This window comes from Prunus avium, chromosome 4 (genome assembly GCF_965620075.1).
Source record: "Prunus avium chromosome 4, drPruAviu1.hap1.1, whole genome shotgun sequence".
Taxonomy (NCBI): domain Eukaryota; kingdom Viridiplantae; phylum Streptophyta; class Magnoliopsida; order Rosales; family Rosaceae; genus Prunus; species Prunus avium.
Genome location: NC_142287.1, coordinates 19,906,529 through 19,925,535, shown reverse-complemented (window position 1 = coordinate 19,925,535; position 19,007 = coordinate 19,906,529). Strand labels below are relative to the sequence as shown.

Below are 19,007 nucleotides of genomic sequence, written 5' to 3'. Positions count from 1 at the left end.
TGATGTTGTCAATTTTTTTTTATGTATCTGAATTATAACATTAGTATATACTTCCATCTTTGTATTAACAACTAAGCTAAAACTAAGCTCTAGGAATCAATTTTCTTTAATTCCACTTAAAGTCGAAACAAAACCTTCTAACTGAGCTAAAACTAATTGAGGTCACGTGGAGCAATATTAGGAAGATTAATAATAAATCTTGGAAACATATATAAACTATAATTAGTAGCCCTTGTAGGTTTGTGTTTTCTTGTGATATAAATCTTATGCATATACAGAATATTATGAAACACATGAAGAAACATGTGATTGATCCTGCAAGTTGACGGCATCCACTCACTCTACTGTTATGCATGTGAAATCACTACTGGTTCCTTCATTATGTTCAAGCTTGTTTAAGAAATATAGAAGCTACTCATTTTTTCTAGCAAATAATGCAGCCCGAGAGCTCCACGAGGTTAGGAGATTCACAAGGATATGTAGTAGGCAAGGAAAATAATGCAACAAGGTTTTTTTTTTTTTTTTTTTTTTAATTTTAAATCAAAGTAAATTTCATTAAATAAACTTCAACAGTATAATCAAATACATCAACAAGACATCTAAAGTACCAATCCCAAGAGGGCAACAAATTAACATGCGAAAAACAAAACTAAAGCAGACAAAAGCCGCATTAAAACTAGGGAGCTTTAGTAATATACCCAAAATAGGGGCTGAAATTATAAAAGAACCCTACATGAAATACACTTTAGAAACATACCCAAAAATCATTTACTACATACAAAATGAGTGTTGAATTTCTTATAAATTACATGACTGCCATTAACTAACTTAAAAGAAGCCCAATACAAAAATCACAAAAAGACCCAAAACAAGCCCAACTCAGACTTTTAAAAAAACCCAAACTTAAGTATTAAAAAAAAAAAAAACACGAAACCAAGGGCATGTCCCCATGATCCTTCCTTCTCCATTGATCCTCTGCAAACCATGTCATAGAAATACATTGTTAATACCATATCATAGAAGTACATTGTTAATACCATTTTATAGAAACATATTGTTAATACCATTTCATAGAAACAAATTGTTAATACCATTTCATAACAAAAAAAAAAAAAACATTGTTAATACCATTTCATACCCAAAAAAAAAACCATTATTAATACCATTTCATACAAAAAGACATTGTTAATACCATTTCATACAAACAGAACATTGTTAATACAATTTCTTACAAAAAACCATTGTTAATACCATTTCATACAAAAAAAAAAAAATTAATACCATTTTATATTTAAAAAAAACCCAAAAAATCCCAGCAAGACATTCGATATCCTTTGAAGAAACCATCTCAAATTGTCTACAGTTTCACCAGATACAATTGCAAAGGCAAAAGGAAATACCTCTGCAAGAAAAAAAAGTACACTGTTAATACTATGTCATAGAACTATATTCCTAGTAAAAATCACATTCTGCATATCATAAACTTCAAGTGCACAACCATATATATAGAGCAAAATATAGAGCATGCTTTGTTATTGAAAATCTGTTAATACTATGTCATAGAAGTACACTGTTAATACCATGTCATAGAAATCAACTCAGTTGCAAGGTATGAACTGTTGTTATACTGTTCATACCAATCACTGGAAGTTAACAACTACATCATTTCATTTGCATAATCAGTACGATAAAAGTGTACAACTTCATACCACTCAAAATCAATTAAATCATTTCATTTGCATAAATAATTGATCCTTCATCACTCCACATACCATAAACATTGAAGAATCCGAAATGTGACACTTAGAATAAGATAATATGCTATCTAACAGCAAATTCTTATATACATTTGTGTATGATAAGTCTGGTAAACTCACAACAGGCAGGATTAGGGGACCAGACGTGGCCAGATAAGTTGTCACCCTCATCCATCATGCTCATGGCACAAGAAGTCTCTGTCATACCATATCCTTCAATTACTTGACAGCCAAAGCACTTGCGATTTTCGTTACATATGCAGCAAAAATTTCATTGGTCTTAACACTTGAGAAAAAAAAAATGAAATTTTTTTTAAAATTGCATTCTATAAGATAGCCAACTTACACTCTAAGGAAGTCCATGACATCAGGGGACAAGGGTGAAGCACCGAATCCCATAAAACGAACTCGTCCTCCAAGCTTTTCCTTTATTTTGTTGAACACCAATCTGTCCCATATTGGTGATCCATTCGAACCTGAAATAATTGTTTAACATAGAGAAATTTAACAACAGCATGACTTAAGTAATAGCTTATGAGAAGGTGAAGTTATTAGTGTATATTACCACTCATTATGGATTGCTTCTTGGAACTGTAGGCAGTTTGAAACAGTCTCTCCCTTAGAATCCTAGATGTTTTAACAGAATTTACAATTCTGTGATGGACTGAATTAGATATGACATGGAGACCACATGAACAATAATAAACAATACTTTTAAGCAGCAGCCAACACTTGTATGTATCATTTCTCATTTATTGCATCTTCTTCTATCAGATCTATAACCATAAGAAAAGACCAATGTGGCTATTAAAGCACAAACAGTGAAAACAAGGAATGACACCAATGAGATAGAAAGAAACATATTATACCATGACCATAACCGAAGTAGAAGTCGCACTCCCATCCAGATTCTGCGCGATAAGTGCTCCCAGTTGCAACTGATAAGCAAGCATTCAGTTCAACTAACATTAGTACAAACTCTACAGCCACATGTACCTAAGATAAGATCTACAACAATGTATTTCTTCAATATGAAAACTAGCCAGCATGGTGCAAGAGAAGTTAGGGAAACCTTGATGATTTGGTGAATCCTGTAGGTCCCAAAAGTCATATGGTGAACTCCATAGATCCCAAGCCATGAATTTCTAAGGCATATATATATATAATATCATGAAATGCAAATACGACGAAGTCATGATTCTATGACCATGACATTAGAGCACAAAGATAGTTAAGTTCAAATGCTGTAACTTGAGAGAGTGCTCAACCTTAGGCTCAGAATATCATGTCAACCAAGTCCAATTATCCAACAACTTATTTTATGAAAATGGAACCCAAATCGTAATCAGCAGTACACCACTAGAAGTTTAATGAATAATGTAGGCCTCAGTGTTACGACTGTCGAGGTTCTGGTCGTTCATGCCTTCGATCGCGTCCCTCATGGCCTTCTCTTTGCTGAAGGTGACGAAGCCGAAGCCGAAGGCCCTGGACCTCCCGATCTCACGGTCGTTGATGATCTGGAAACACAAAAAGAAATCAAATCAAATCAGATCCGTCCATCAAAACCAAAACGTCGGAGTATAATCAAACAAATACACAATAATAAACAAAAATGAAAAGGAATCGATCGATCTTCAATCTTTGGGAGAGAAAGATCAAGTAACATAGAGAAACAGAAGATCAAGTAGCAGAGAGAGAACATGCGTCAAATGGCCCTTCGATTCGATGATCTCACCGAACAGAGAAAAGGCCCTCTCCAGCGCATCATTGTCGGTGGCCGAGGCGAGCCCTCCGACGAAGCTTAGAACGATGAGGTTGAACGAAAACTGAGGTGGAAGAACAAAAACTGAAAATTGGGGTTGAAGATGAAGATGAGAGACTGGAGGTCGTGAAATGAGTTATGATCTGGTATTGATTAGAATTCCAATTTTATGTTAAAAAGGGTAATAAAGGACTTTCATCTTAATAATTAAATTTAAAAATATACAGCTGTTGATTTTTGGGTTTATTTTGGGTGTGTTTATATACATTAAATAGTATAGGGTATTTTTATAGTTTTATGTCTAGGAATGGGTATTTAACTAAATTTCTATAAATAGTATAGGGTATTTTTATAGTTTTATGTCTAGGAATGGGTATTTAACTAAATTTCTATTAAAACTATTAGCCCACATCACCACAATTAACCATAAACCTAAACAAAGCCCACAAACTCAACATGACCGAAACACAAGCAACCCATGAGCCTAAATGAATCCTACCACCACCACCTAAAGAAGCGCCAGCCATCGCGACCACACCCACCACTGCATCCGTAATAGATCTAGGGAAAAGATGATTTCCAACCATCTACCTATGCATAATAGTGAACAAATAAACTAAAACAAGACCCCTACCAAAGAAGAATTGAGTGATTTACAGCAACCTCAGTCAAAGACGATGTAGAGCCGAAAGAGAACATGAGCAATGTTAGAGAGCGAGTTTTGGGAGAAGGATTTGATTGAGAACATAGCCTAAAATGGGTGATGGAGAACTTCAATATGAGGATGGCTCAAAAGAAACCACCACAAGGGACTTTTTATTCAAAACGCCCTAGTGGACTTATTCACTAACCCAAAAGGAAAAGATGAGAAGAGAGGAGGGGGAGGAGAGACAATGACGCTTCTTCCTCCTCCCCTCTTTATGGAGTTTTTCCATTGAGACTCACAAAGGGATAAACTCAAATCAACATTGCCCAGGGCCATCAACTCTCCAATAGTCATAGGAATATGAAGTGGGAGGGTCAGTGCTATGAAGAGAGAGAGAGAGAGAGAGAGAGAGGGAGAGAGAGCTATAGGGGAGATTTCTATGGGCTAGGGTAACAAAATATTATGTTATATATTTAAAAAGAAACATATAATTATCGGGCTCGGTTCGAGGATAGGGACGTTAATACCATCCCCGGCTCATACCTGTTGGGGATTTTTAAAATTCGGGGATCCCTGTACCGATCCCTGTTTGGCCTCGAAATCTCCCCCTTTTAGAATCGGGGACCCGACGGGAATTTCTGCCCTCCCTGGTCCTGAATAGATAAACAGTGGCCCTAGTTCCCTTTTAATTTCAAAACTACCAAACAAGTAAAGGAAAAGATAGGCACAACACAACACAAGGGACAGTTTCATTGGTGCACTTAGCAACTCTAAATCCATCCATAACTCTACCAAAAAAATAATAAATCCAGAATGAGCCAAATCAAAATGTAAACATAAACAATGAAATAATTGTCTCATAATGCAAGGGTTCATTGGAAAGGTGATATTTTTGTAATTTATTTAATTATTTGGGGAAAAATTGAGCAATGCCCCTTGAACTATAGTTTATGTTCCACTTTGCCCTTTAAACTTCCAATTTGGTTCTAAAACTCCTAAAACTTTCAATTTGAGTTTATTCCCTCCTATAGTTAGTTATGTCCATTAATCCATCAAATTGAGGGTCATTTTTGTCCTTTTTAGTTCAAACTTGTTTTAACCCACCTTCACCATATATGACTCGAGCCTCTCACCTGATTTCATGACTTGCGTATCTAATTGAGAATGAAGGTTTGAGGTTGAGAAAATTGAAGTCAATGCTTGATTAAGACATCAATTGAAGTAAATGGCCCCAAAAATTAGTCATGTGCAACAAACTAGCAGAAAACTGTAACAAAGCTGAATGTTTGAGGGATATTAACAGAAACTTAAAGTTGAGGGGGTAAAACATAAATTGAAAGTTTGGACGGCAAAGTGGAACAAAATTCAGGGGCCATGGTTATTTTTTCCACCTATTTTTTAATAGTTGTGGAATAAAGTAAGAAATACATCACGACCCCAAATAAATAAGCCATTGGCTATTAGAATTGACAATAGTGACAATGGTAATCGACAACATTACTATTGTGGTTATGCAACCAAAAAAAAAAGAAACAAAAAGAAAGATAAAAAGTCATTGCTCACTATAAGAGATATAATCAATTGTGTATACATATATTGTTAATAGGTCCTCACCGATAATAGAACTAAATTAGGATTTAGGGAAGTGTGTGACAGTGAAAATAGATTATTGTGTCACACTAGGAATAAATTTTCCACATCGGTTTATGACGTACTACGAGGATATTCTTCTCGTCTACCACTGTTACCATCCAAATGTTGGTGTTTGTTGTCTCACTTTCTTTTATTTTTATTTTATTTTTATTTTGGAGAGAAAAGCGATAGTATATTATTGAAAGATAAGTAACTAGTACAAAAATCAGGCATGTATTCGGGGATTAGATGAGTGTCTTTACACCTATGATATTTAGGAACCCCCATGATCTTCTCTTTTTACTTATCTTTTGTGGCTTAAATTTATCCTGCTCTCTTGTTCTTTTTATCTAGGTTAATTTGGAAACTATTTATTTATTTTTCACTAATGCTTTAGAAACTGATATCATCTATAATAAGTAGCGTTATTGCTGGTAAATTATTCATGATATTTTTGTTTTTCAAATTATGCAATTTAATTTTTACTAGTACTTCATTAAATGTTCTCTTTGATAATTGAAAAAAATTTGATCCATTTCCTTAGTTAAAGATGTTTTATTACCATCACTTCACTAATAGAAGTTTTAGGTAGATTGATTTTGATTTTTTTCAATTGATTTTCTTTAATTTATGAAGGTGTTTTACCATCCATCCATGGCAGAAGTTTTACATAATTAATTGTTTTGAATTTTCACCTTTTTATTTATTTATTTATGTAAACACAAATTTCCTGAAATTAATATGAACTCCATTTATGAATAGGAAAGAAAAAATATTTTTTTATTCTCATTTTTCCGCGTGGTTTTTACTTTATCGCGGGTTTTACGGATGCAAGTTTCACCGAGCTTGACCACCAAGTCACAGCACCGACCTTCATTTTGGCTTTTTGAACATCAAAAAGAAGAGCGTTAGCGCCACAACGCATACATTCCCCTGCTTCTTTCGTCTCTCTCTCTCTCTCTCTCTCTCTCTCTCTCTCTCTCTCTTTGTTTCTCTGCAAACCCTAAACCCTGATCACTGCACTGCGCTCCTTAGTTTCCAAAACTCGTCTCTCTCTTTTTCTCTCTGTTCTCTGCAACGAGCGAGGCGAGTGTTGGGTTGAGTGGTTTAAGAAGAAACGAGTTCTCACTCTGTTTTTCTGCCACGATTGAGTGGTTTTCTGGGTTCAAGAAGGAGCGAGTTCTCTCTCTCTGCGTCTTTGCAACGATTTGTGATTTTTGGGTTTAAAAAGTAGCGAGCGGGTTCTTTCTCTCTCTCTCTCTCACTGTCCAACAATTGTGCGAATTTTGGGTTTTGGAGTCGAGAATCGAGAATGGCGTCGGGGGATGGCGTTGCTCCGTTTAATTTTCGGTTTCAGACCCAGAAGAGCGAGAGGTCTTCTAGGGTTTTGGAGAGCCAACGGATAGTAGCCGTGGATGAAAAGGCAACTGCTTCTCTTCCTCTGCGCAAGGGTTTCTCACCCAAACAGGGCAAGACCATCCCTTTGGCTTCGACTGCTAGAAAGCGTAGACAATCGGAGGAGCTAGGGTTTGATGGTCTCTGTCAGACCCAGAAGAGCAAGAGGCAAAAACTAGGTTTTGATTTTGATTGTTCTGAAATTTTGGGTTATCTGATGAACCTCCGCCATGTGAGTAGGTACTTTGAGAAGCCTGCCGAGAATTTGCCGGGTTATTTCCAAGAAATCTGGAGGCCCATGGATTTCGGTACTGTGAAATCCAAATTGGAGAGGGGTGTCTACTCCAGCGCTGATGGATTTGCGGCTGATGTAAGGCTTACCTTGTCAAATGCTTTAAGATATTATTCGGATGGGAGGATTGAGGGTGCAGCAGCCAAGCATCTCAGTGGTGTTTTTGAGAGCAAATGGAAAGAAGCCGTAGAGAAAAACCCCAAGTCTTTTTGTCCTCCTCCTCTGCCCAAAGTCAAGGGTTTGGCAGTGTCACCCAAACTGAAACAGGGCAAGACCTCTTCTCCTTCTAGCTTAGGGCTTGAGGTTTCTAATTCTCAGTCAGTTGATTCAACCAAACACGATGACTTGCCCACCCTTGTTGATCATGCCATGGATCAGGCCTCAGAGAATCTTTCTCCATGTAAGGCTACCCGAATTCATGCACTAAAGCTACGTTTTTCAAGTACAATATTGAAAGCAAATAAGATACTTAAGGGTGTACCTGATTCTCCACCAAGGAGAAAATCGATGCAGCGGATGAAGCAAAGGGAGTCGGCTCGCTGTGCCATTTCAAACATGGAGAAGTCAGTGCAATTTGGGGACCCTTTACAGGATCTCAAACAACTTGAGATGCTGTGTGGCTGTGGCAGTGAAGATCCGTTTCTACAGGTCAGCCTCGGATTGCCTCTTAAGAAATTGGGTTTATACCTTAAGCAAGATGATGAGTTGCAAGGTCAAGATGAAGAGGCCTTTTTGAATGGAGATTGGGAGGAAGGAGAGATCTGGTGGGAGGAAGGCGAGATTTGTTCATGAAGTATAGAAACTGAGCAATAGGTTATAGGCCACCTTGGCTCTGTTATTTGTTGTATATGATATGATGTATAGGTTAAAGTTTCCACTTTGTAATTAATTGATTACCAATTCTTTAATTTCTAAGAATAAAGAAATTGAGGATGTGATTCTGAATTACCAAATTTTTTCCAAGTGAATGATATTATTGAAGTTTCTATTTCTGTTTGTTCTCCAATTTGAATTTGTTTCTGGCTCTATATTTGCTATCTGTTTGAGGAAGTTGGTTCCTGTGTAGACTATTACTTTCCATGTAAGTTTTGGCCATATGCATTATACATTATACAGACAAGGCATAATGCAGACCCTTCTGGGAAAGTTCTTGTTTCATGGATTCAAAGACCTTTGACTCCAATGGATGGCCCCTGAATTGATTTAGGATAGCTTGTAGTAATGGTTGTTTGACATCAATCACTGTAAATGATGCTGGCCTGGTTGGTGAGTTCAGCTCTTCAGCCATTACTAGCCTTAAAATGCTTCCCAATTTGTCGATTTCAAACAACCAACGGACGGGACCATCTCAAAGTTGAGGAATAAAGATATTTGAATGAAGAAGAATCAAATAAGTTTGAGGGCAACAACAAAGAAGGTAAAGGTGATCGATTCACCAGATTCCATTAGACCCATAAAATGATGGGAAACCTGCTACAACAGTACTTTTCTATGTTTGTTCTTTTTGTTTTTTGTTGGTACAGTACAACATTTCCCAGACTACATAGAATCACAACGTTGGCCTTTCAATAATCCAATGTTACTTATACTTATTTGACAGACCATGAAACAATAAGTGAATACAAAGGTATTACACTGCAATGAAATTGGGACTATATTTCTGTTATCTGTATTCTTGAAAGTGGACATGCCCTGTCGCTCGTGCATGCTCCACAGCCTCCTGAATATTCATCGAAATTTATTCAGTATACTAAGACTAAAGGAAATCTCATGCTCGCAACCACACACATTTAGAACATCAAAACAGGCAAGTTAAGAAATAACCTTCTGGCTGACTAGTCCAAGTTGGCACACCCCACGGCGCAAAGTGAAGTTGGCAGTGTCAGTGTGTCTCCTTTTACTGAGAAGCAGCATCATGGTATTAAGGCATACTTTTGGTATACCTGAGCTATATGAGTAGTAGGAGCACAAAATGGAAGCGACGAAACACACATTACCTCAAGCATTTTGATAACTTAGTCGGCAAAACATGGGAAAAAAGTTCATACAAAATTAATCTTTTTATCCCTATTTTTCTGTTGGATTGGCATGGATTGAAAACTTTACATAGAGGCTAAGTACATCTGACATGTCCTATAGTTCTCAATCATCTTAAGTTGAGAGCAAATTTATTGATTATTATTTTGAAATGTTCATAAACCAGATTTTACATGCACAGAGTAATAAGTGTGCACTATTAGTACTATTTAGGTTCAACAACTAGGATGCCCTCAGTACATAGAGATTTGGAAATTTTTTTCAAGACAGAGTACTAGAAGTTAAAAAATATTGTCTCTTCAACTTGAATAGGTTTGTAAACTAGGTCGGTCGATGTATAGTGAATAGAATACTTCTGCACACTGAACTACATGTTTAGAGTGGAAGTATCAGAAATAATCCCCTAAATCACAGGCTCTGTATTTTTTATCATCTGAACATGCTAATTCCAGACTAAAAGCCCAAGGAACATTTAATGTTTTCACATATTATGTGTAGTAGTGTTTGTACGTGCACTATGGATAGAAGCCACCATGAAACCATAAGCACTACCTTTGTTGCTCTTTCACAAGATTAAGAGCGAGCCCCTCAACCGGCCCAATGGAATTGTCCTTAACTGCAAATATAGTCTGATCAAACTCCTCTGGAGCTCCCTCAAAGGGTGACATCTGATACAATACAATGCAGAAACCAATGACCATTAACTGGAAAAATTTAACCTCAATCACAAACAGAGGAGAGCAAATGTCTACAAATAAAATAGCTTAAAAATCAGTAACTATCTTTCTTTAACATACATTGAAAATTAATTCACATCAATTATAAATCAGGAAAAAGTACAACTTGAAAAGAGCAAGAGCCAAGACCTACGAGGCAAAGTCTCTCAGCACATAGGTAAAGAGAGCGTGGGAAAAAGGGAAGATTCAATAGACATTGAGCATTCTGTGTTGTGGTGAAAGAGATTAACATTAGATTTGTTAGGGAGATACAGAGGTGTGGCTCTCAGGCGATTTGAGTCCTATGTGCTTACATGTTTGGTGTTAAAAACTCAAAAAACATAGGGAAACTTGGTTGGATGTTGAAAATTTGGATTTATTTAAGGGCATTTTGCTAAAATAAGGAAACCACATATTTCCAAAAAATTGGCCCTATTTGAGGCCATAGTGAAGCCACTTCTTAATTATCCGTCCACATTGAGAACCAGTAAAACTCATAAACAGAAAATTAACATAAATCATCAGAACCACATACAGCTAAAGCATTGTAATGAAGCCCATCATAGATCAGCAGAGCCCTTTCGAAACACTTCTTCTCCTGTCAAAAGTACCCCATATGAAAATGAGCATAAACATTCAGAAATGGAAAGCTGACAAGATTAATATACATGAGAACTCACTACTAATGCTATTTCTTGAACAGTCAATCTTATAGACAAGTGGCTACACAAACTATTTCCTGAACAGTCAAGGCGCAAAAACTTTGTCAAATATATCAACAATGTGCAATACTGTAGAAGAAGACATAAGCCAGTATTGTATAATTAAGTTTCGGATACTTAGTTGGGTATCAGAAATAACCAAAACTTTCACAAGAAAAGCTTTTCATTGCATTTTGTTTCATAACCAATATTCATATACGTAGGAAAAGGAAAGTTTATTTATTTTTAACAAACCTCCCCACTTCTTAGAGTCAAGAATCCAAGCACAATACTCTTCATTTGGTTTACTGAGAAATGCTTCAGAATACTTAGTTGGATCACTTGCTACTGTTGCTGCTATAACCTTCACATCATGGATGACCACAAAATGATCAGGAAGTATAGCACTTATGCATGCTTAATACAAATATGGAGCTATATATGCACAAAAACTGACCTTAAATAACAGGTGTACTTTTAATCCCTGAATGATACCTGTCTCAACTCAGGAGCTTTTTTCTTTTCATGGTCCATGGCATACCTACAAATGACGGGTGACTATTGAATAGAAAAATTGACGTTAAATGACGCAGCTCAGCTCATTGCAATAGACAATGGATAGAATAGAAGGTTGTATTGGAGCTTACCTAACCGCATTGAAGAGGCAACTATTGTCTGAGGGAATAACCCTTCTTACTACAATACCTTCCATATTATAAATATTTATATACCTGAAACATTTGAACAATTTGAATATTTCAAACGATGATGGTTTTATAATAGACAAGCACAAGCCAAAGAGCTGAGATAAGGAAACACAGAATATTTAATACAAAAATAAGGACCCAAAAAGCATTGAACTCCATAGAAGTGGTTTGTGTGAAGAAGGAACCTTTTGTGATTACAATGGAAAGGAGAACAAAGATTATTAAGATACAAAAAAAGATAGGAGTCCAATCAAAAGTAAACATCTACAGAGAAAGAAAAGACTTATACATAAAAACTTCCTTAAGACTGAATCCTAAAGTTACAGAAGTATGAAACAATACCAAAAGAAGGCTGAGGACTCATACAAAACCCAACATCACATACTCAGCAGCAGACAGCCAAGTACCAACCAGAACCAGATTCAAGTACTGGTAGCAGCAGGCCATGATTGAAAACATTCAAAGAAAAGGAACAAATATAATATAGTGTACAGAAATGAAATTTTACAAATTTTTATCAGGAATGAATCTGAAATGAACGAAAAAAAGGAACTTTAAAGTATCCATACTTTTATCAGTTCTTTAAGGTGCCAATAAATGAACCTAATATGTCAAAAGCCTACCCAGAAAGGAAACCAACCCTCAGACTTAGAAACCCAATACCAAAGCTATAAAACAAACCCAGAGCTGAATTTGAAACCACCCAAAAGCATAAATTGAAAAAAATGACAAATAAATAATGTGGCAATGAAATTTCCAGATCCATTAATAGTATTCGTACCAAGAGCAGCATATTCAAATAGACATGATACAATTTGGAAGAGAAGAGGAAAACAGATAAGAAAAAGAATTCACTCTGTTTCTTCCTTTTTGGTCAATAAGGTAATGGTAGTTGAGCAAATACTTTGACGAGGAGGTGGTGGTCGCCTGCCTGGTTTTGGCTATGGCTTCCGTGTTTTGATGTCGTCTTCCTTTTTTCTTTTCCCTTCTTTTTATCGTTGGGGAGGGTGGAGTTACAAGTTGAAGCCCAGGTCCCACTGAGCATTAATGTGGGGTCCATGGTCTATCTTTTTGTTTTTGGGTCTGAATCCATGGTCTATCTTGTGTTACGGTTTTCTGCAACTTTCTCTGTTACACTAGATTCTCTCGGCAGTGGCTTTCACCCAATCATTCTATTTAGGATAACGTGTCTTGATGGGTGGTTAGATTATTACAATAACTAAAATTAAGCGAACTACAAAAAAATGCGTAGATTATGTTAGATTATTACCACGACTAAAATTAAGCAAAAACGAGAAAATGTATAGATTATAAATGCAGAGGCTCGGTATCAATGTCACATTAGTTCCCGTGTGTTGACCTCTTTGGAAAATTTAGTTCGTGTTTTTTAATTTACTTCTTGTATTTATAGTTAATTTTTTTTTATTGATTTAAAAAATATTCATTAATCTTTAACAGAAAAGTTAACAGAAATTTATAAAATAAAATAAAAAAGTATTAAAAAGTAAAAGGGAGTGTAAGTGGAGAGAAGAGAAGTGAGAAAATCAACTCCCAATATATATGTACAACTAATAAAACTCTTTTGACGCTTTAGCTCATACCCAGTACAAATATATATTTAATTAAGAGTGCTGCTATTTTCACCATATTTTTCTATTTCCCTAGAAATTATTGTATAATTTCTCCTATTTCCCCATCCACGTTATCTTCCCACCCACCATGTAAGTTTTGAAAAAACACAATCTTATATTTCCACCCACCATCTATGTAGCACGGACACTCCATCAGGCCGAAGTGTCGGAGTGTCGGACACGCGGACACGCCCCGGACACGCCTCGGACACGGCTTGGACACGGGTCAACGGTCAAGACACGGTCAAGACACGTTTTGGACACGGTCAAGACACTTTTGGACACGGGTCAATGGAAGTCAAAGACACGGCAGGGACCCATTTGAAAATTTAAAATAAAAATGTGGGTCCAAACATAATTATTGAAACATATGTGGACATATTTGAAACAATTTTTTTAAATGGGCTAAAAATGTAAATTGAAAAGTGGGCTAAACCTGTCTTTCTACAGCCAGCAGGAGAAGAGAAGCCGCATCTTCTAAAGTTCTAATCTATTCTTCGTGTGCTGGCCTCTCTCCCCCTCTATCTCTATCTCTTATTCTCTATTTCTCTCCCTCTATCTCTTCTTCGTGATTTTCTCCTTCTCTCCCTCTATCTCTTATTTTCTTCTCTACGAACTGCTAGTGAAGGAGGTGAGGCTCTGATTTATTTTTTTAATTTTTTTCTCAGTTTTATTATGAACTGCTGTTTGATTTTTTGTTTCTTTGTTCCTTCATAGCAGAGCACATAATTTTGGCTGGACTATTTTTAAAAATAGTATATAACTTGTGACATTAAAGTATTGAGTAATTGGTCAATTATTTTTAAAAATATATATAACTAGTAAGTATATTCGGATTTATTATTATTTTAATTACCGTGTCCTAGCCGTATCCGTGTCCTAGTTTTTTGAGATTTTTCGTGTCGCCGTGTCGCCGTGTCGCGTTTCCGTGTCCCCGTGTCCGTGTCCGTGCAACATAGCCCACCATTATTCCAAAAATACCCCTTAATTATTAATTCAAGCAAATTCTCTTTTATTTGGTTTTTCTCATAATTAAAACATGGGAGTTATATTTTCTTTACGTTCTATTCTTTTGATTTATTTTTCTTGTGTGTTTTGTCACTGTAGAGTGAAAATTTTTTTTTCCTGTGTTTATTTAACTGTAGAATAATTTTTTTTAGGGGTTGGGTTTGTTTAATTTGAGTTTGATTATAGGTTTAAATGATGCAAAATCAAAATAACTTGCTACAATAATAGGTACATGTGGGAACCGAGGTTTCTATGGTTGTTCTATATTGTCTTGGAAGTTGGAAGTCCATATTTGCGGGATTGAACATTAGGGATTGCCAAGAACTGTTAATCATATGGGAAAGAGAAGAAATACTTTTTGATTGGGAAAAGACATGGCTTGATCAATATTGTGGGAACCGAATTAAATCACCCTAGGTCAAATAATTCCTTCCATTTGGGGATTATTTGACCTAATTGGGAGTTACTCAATTTAATTGGGAGTTACCCAATTTAATTGGCAATTACCTAATTAAAATGGGGATTGATTTGATTCCTACCCTAATTAGGGATTTGATTTAAATTAGATAAATCAAATCCCTAATTAATCAAATCTCGCCTAATAGGGGAGCAATAATTCCTTTCCATCTATGGAATTATTCCTCTGAAACCGTAGCCTCCGAGGCTCCTATAAATACCTAGCTACACAGAAGGGTTAAAGTACGTCTAAACTCCTACTGAAATTTTGCAGAAATTATCCTTCACAAACCCTAGCCACCATCTTTTTTCTCTCTCTCTCTCACACAAGGCTCCGGCCTCCACACACGGCTCCGGCCACCCGGTTTTCCTTGAAACACTCATCCTAACTTAGGCATCGGAGGGCCTTTGGCCAACACCCCCCGGGTGTGGTCCTTTTACTCCGATCTGTTTTGCAGGGAGAGAGAGGTGCGGAGAAGACGAAGGAATCTTTAGGCGAATATTCTCGTGGGAGGAAATTTGCTCCCACAAATTGGTGCTTTCATTGAGAGCGCGAAATTATACTCAAAGCGTGCTCCAAATTCATTTTCCACAACTTTTTCCAATCAACCATGGTCGATACAAGACGTTCGAAGAGTAACACCACCACGACGAGCCCGTCTCATGGTTTCGTGGTGGAAGCCTCTCTGCAACCTCACGGAATCGTGGCTGCCAACACCTTGCGTCCACCTCCAAGCGCTTCGCAGCCACCTCCAACTGCCGGAATTGCAGAACAGCCGCCGTAGACAGCTGCTGGAATTGCAGAACAGCCACCACGTGGTCCTGTGACCTGCACAGCCTTGCAGCTGCAAGCGCCAGCGACTGGAACTGCTCTGCCGCGCCCTCCTGCTGTCGGAACACAGCAGCAGCCACACCACTCAACTGCCGGACTTGCTGCACAGCCCTACGGCTACTTTGACGCCTCCCTTGTTTTGGAGCAGATCCTTTCTCTCCCTCCTCTGCCACCACACTTGACGTATGCACCTGTGTACGCGTCTAATGGAGCCCTAGCCCACGTGCCATTGGGCCCAATGCACACCTCTGGTCAGGTGGACCTTAACTCACGGGTTGATCAACTTACACAAAGAGTCGACGATCAGAACAACCTGATTGGCCAGCTACTTAGGCAAATCAACTTGAACCAAGGCCCTAACCTTGGATCCCGTGACGAGGAGAGGAGGACGCACGAGCATGTCAGCGAGCAGTTCGAGAGGTCCCAAGCCGGTCAGGCAAACGGGCAGGGGAGAGAACGAGATCGTGCTGATGAGACGCAGACATCTGCAAGTCGTACTCTGAGCCGGTCGACGATCCGTTCGAGGTTAGGTCCAAGGACCAATGTACGCGAAAGGCTGGGCCCACAGTCCAATGTCCATGCCCGCTTGGGCCCATAGTCCAATGTCCACGCCCGCTTGGGCCCACAAGGAAGTAACCAATCCAAGCTGGGCTCACAAAGAGCTCGAGTTCGTGAACAATCGCGTGACGAGCGCAACAATCGACGCTCACCAGCCCGCTCGAGGACCAACACACGGCAACAAGCCGTGGAGGACTCCTCACAAGCTCAATCTCCTAATCTGCCCTACGGGCAGAACAACTAAGAGGATCGACCCTTGGGAACCGAGGAGGAAGTTAACCAGCGGCGCTCGAGACACCGAAGACATCGACCCGAACCACTAGCCCTGCGGGCAGAAGATGTCGAGAAGTTAGTGAATGACCGACTCCAAAGTCTCCAACTTAAAGGAAGCACGAATGAGGCCCTGCACAAGGAAATTGCTCAAGTCGACTGCTCACCCTTTACGGACGAGGTGGAACGAGCTGCACCGCCGAAACGGTTCACAACGCCATCCATCACTCCATTTAAGGGAGACTCCGACCCTGAGAGCCATTTGAGGCACTTTAAGAGTGCCATGATCCTGTACAAGGCAGACGACGCCCTGATGTGCAAAGTGTTCGCGATGACTTTGAGAGGAGCAGCTCAAGACTAGTTCCACACTTTACCGTCCGGGTCGATAGGCAACTTCAAGGAGTTCGCCCTCATCTTCACAAAGGAGTACACCTCCTACAAGACGGTCAGAAAGCATGCAGACCACTTGTTCAACCTGCACAAGAAACCAGACGAGTCTCTTCGAGACTACCTCAGACGATTCAAGGCTGAGAAGGCGAACATCATAGGATGCAATGACCAAGTTGCATCCTCAGTTTTCAAAAAAGGCTTGCCAACCGAACACGAGCTATACCGTGAGCTGGCCATAACTCCAAGCCAAACCTTGGCAGAGGTCTTCGCGACGGCAGAGCGCTACGCACTTTGGGACGACGATCGTATTGCGGCGAAGAAAGCCAGCAAGCCAGCTGATCACCCGATAAGGCAGGCGAGCCAAAAGGGCAACAAGTTCGAGAACAAAGCCCGAGACAAGCGCAGATCGCGGCCCCAAGAGGGAGGCTCGGAAACAGGAACCTTCACTGAGTTCACTATCCCAATCCACCAGATCCTGGCACAAGTGAAGAACAAACCGTGGGTGAGAAGACCACCACCTATGAGGGGAGATCCCTCTATGAGGGACACCAATAAATACTGTGCATTCCACGGGGAGCACGGTCATTACACAAACAACTGCAACGCCTGGAAAAGGCATCTTGAGGAGCTGGTCAGAGACGGCCATTGCACGGAATTCGTTGCAAAGAAGGCCATCCAGCAGATCGAGGATCGTGATGTGGTTGCCAAGGAACCTCCCCAAAAGGTCATACGGATCGACACCATTCTAGCTGACTCCCAGGAGTCCGGGCTGACCACCAAGGAGCGTAAGAGAAAGATCGCGCAGGCGACTTATGTCTCCCAAGTCACAACGGGCGTACCAGTCATTGCAGATACACCCATCATCGACTTTCAGAAGAAGGACTTGATCGAGCTTGATCTGCCGCACAATGACGCCCTAGTAATCTGCATCAAAATTGAACAAGCTGTGATCGAGCGAGTTCACGTGGACGAGGGCAGCGCAGCCAATATCCTGCAACTATCGGTTATCCAACAGATGAGATTGGAGCCCAAGATTAGCAAACTTGCCAGATCACTCACCGGCTTCAATGGGGCCACGTCAATCACTGTTGGGACAATTGACCTAGACGTCCACTCACCCCCAGTGGTCTGCTCGCAAACCTTCATGGTCATCGACCAGGTCTCTCCCTACAACGGGATTTTGGGCCGACCATGGATCAGCAAGATCGAAGCCATCACATCTGCTCTACACCAGAAGATCCGCTACCCCATCCCTGGAGGCGGTATCAGGCAGATCAACAGTGATCAAGCCATGGCAAGGAGATGCACAGCCCAAGGGCTCAAGAAGAGCAGACAACTGCAGTTCACACCAGTAATGCAGGCTACTGACGTGGCAGGAAACTCTCCCAGCAGACAAGCAAGCCCGAACGGGAAGGGAGTTGCTACCTCAAAATAGCAATTAAGGAGCCAGGATCAGGGCGAGGGAATCCGCCCGGAAGACTCCCCTGAAAAGGGTTGGAAGCCTGAGGATGATGTTGAACTAGTACCCCCTGATCCTGGCCCGCCAGACAAAGAAGCGCAGATCGGCTCGTGCCAGAATCCAAACGAGAAGGATCGAGACGAGGGAATCCGCCCGGAAGGCTCCCTTGAACAAGGTTGGAAGCCTGAGGAAGACGTTGAGTTAGTACCCCTCGATCTTGACCAGCCAGACAAAAAAGCGCGGATCGGCTCGCGCCTAAGCCTAGACGAGAAGGTGGAGCTGACCACCTTTCTCCAAAAGAACAAAGACATGTTCGCATGGTCGCCATCTGACATGCCTGGCATCGACCCGAACATCATCTGCCACCGACTCCATGTCAACCCTGTTAGCAAACCCGTGGTGCAGAAGAGACGCAACTTCGCTCCCGAGCGAGTTGCGATCATCGAAGCTGAGATCGATAAGCTTTTAGCTGCCGGCTTCATTGAAGAGGTCTCCTACTCAGAATGGCTGGCCAACGTTGTACTGGTGGCAAAGCAGGAAAAGGGCAAATGGAGAGTTTGTGTCGACTATACTGACCTCAACAAAGCTTGCCCAAAAGACAACTTCCCATTGCCGAGAATTGATCAGCTCGTGGATTCAACTTCCGGCAATCAGCTGCTCAGCTTCATGGACGCCTACTCCGGCTATAATCAAATCCTAATGTACGAAGATGACAAGGCGAAGACCTCTTTCATCATAGAAAGAGGGACCTACTGCTA

The 19,007-nt window shown here is 39.8% G+C and overlaps 3 protein-coding genes and 1 long non-coding RNA gene across 8 annotated transcripts; 2 read left to right on the top strand and 2 right to left on the bottom strand.

Moving 5' to 3' along the window:
• Nucleotides 1-1,883: 1,883 nt before the first annotated feature.
• LOC110770313 (uncharacterized) lies at nucleotides 1,884-2,400 on the bottom strand. Its single transcript, XR_015835022.1, has 3 exons — nucleotides 2,323-2,400; nucleotides 2,104-2,233; nucleotides 1,884-1,995 (listed from the first exon to the last, which is right to left on the bottom strand). It is a non-coding gene; the product is annotated as an uncharacterized LOC110770313 (long non-coding RNA).
• Nucleotides 2,401-6,730: 4,330 nt separating this feature from the next.
• LOC110758302 (uncharacterized) lies at nucleotides 6,731-8,465 on the top strand. The gene has a single exon (XM_021960127.2). It carries the CDS (start codon nucleotides 7,110-7,112, stop codon nucleotides 8,274-8,276), a length of 1,167 nt encoding a protein of 388 aa, XP_021815819.2. The 5' UTR covers nucleotides 6,731-7,109; the 3' UTR covers nucleotides 8,277-8,465.
• A 432-nt stretch (nucleotides 8,466-8,897) lies between these two features.
• On the bottom strand, nucleotides 8,898-12,709 carry LOC110758316 (OVARIAN TUMOR DOMAIN-containing deubiquitinating enzyme 2-like). Of its 5 annotated transcripts, none has more exons than XR_015835493.1 (9): nucleotides 12,427-12,709; nucleotides 11,586-11,669; nucleotides 11,434-11,479; nucleotides 11,194-11,302; nucleotides 10,918-10,976; nucleotides 10,773-10,835; nucleotides 10,074-10,189; nucleotides 9,309-9,427; nucleotides 8,898-9,204 (listed from the first exon to the last, which is right to left on the bottom strand). XR_015835493.1 is itself a non-coding variant. In XM_021960141.2 (9 exons), exons 2-9 carry the CDS (start codon nucleotides 11,648-11,650, stop codon nucleotides 9,148-9,150), a joined length of 639 nt encoding a protein of 212 aa, XP_021815833.1. In that variant the 5' UTR covers nucleotides 11,651-11,669; nucleotides 12,501-12,684; the 3' UTR covers nucleotides 8,898-9,147. The 5 variants fall into 5 exon arrangements, 4 of the variants coding, with proteins under 4 accessions (XP_021815833.1, XP_021815834.1, XP_021815832.1 ...); XM_021960141.2 differs by having other exon boundaries at nucleotides 9,309-9,432; nucleotides 12,501-12,684; XM_021960142.2 differs by having other exon boundaries at nucleotides 9,309-9,384; nucleotides 12,427-12,676.
• Nucleotides 12,710-15,810: 3,101 nt separating this feature from the next.
• Nucleotides 15,811-18,225, top strand: LOC148294989 (uncharacterized). The gene is made up of 2 exons (XM_088252333.1): nucleotides 15,811-16,066; nucleotides 16,790-18,225. Exons 1-2 carry the CDS (start codon nucleotides 15,811-15,813, stop codon nucleotides 18,223-18,225), a joined length of 1,692 nt encoding a protein of 563 aa, XP_088108459.1.
• Nucleotides 18,226-19,007: the final 782 nt, after the last annotated feature.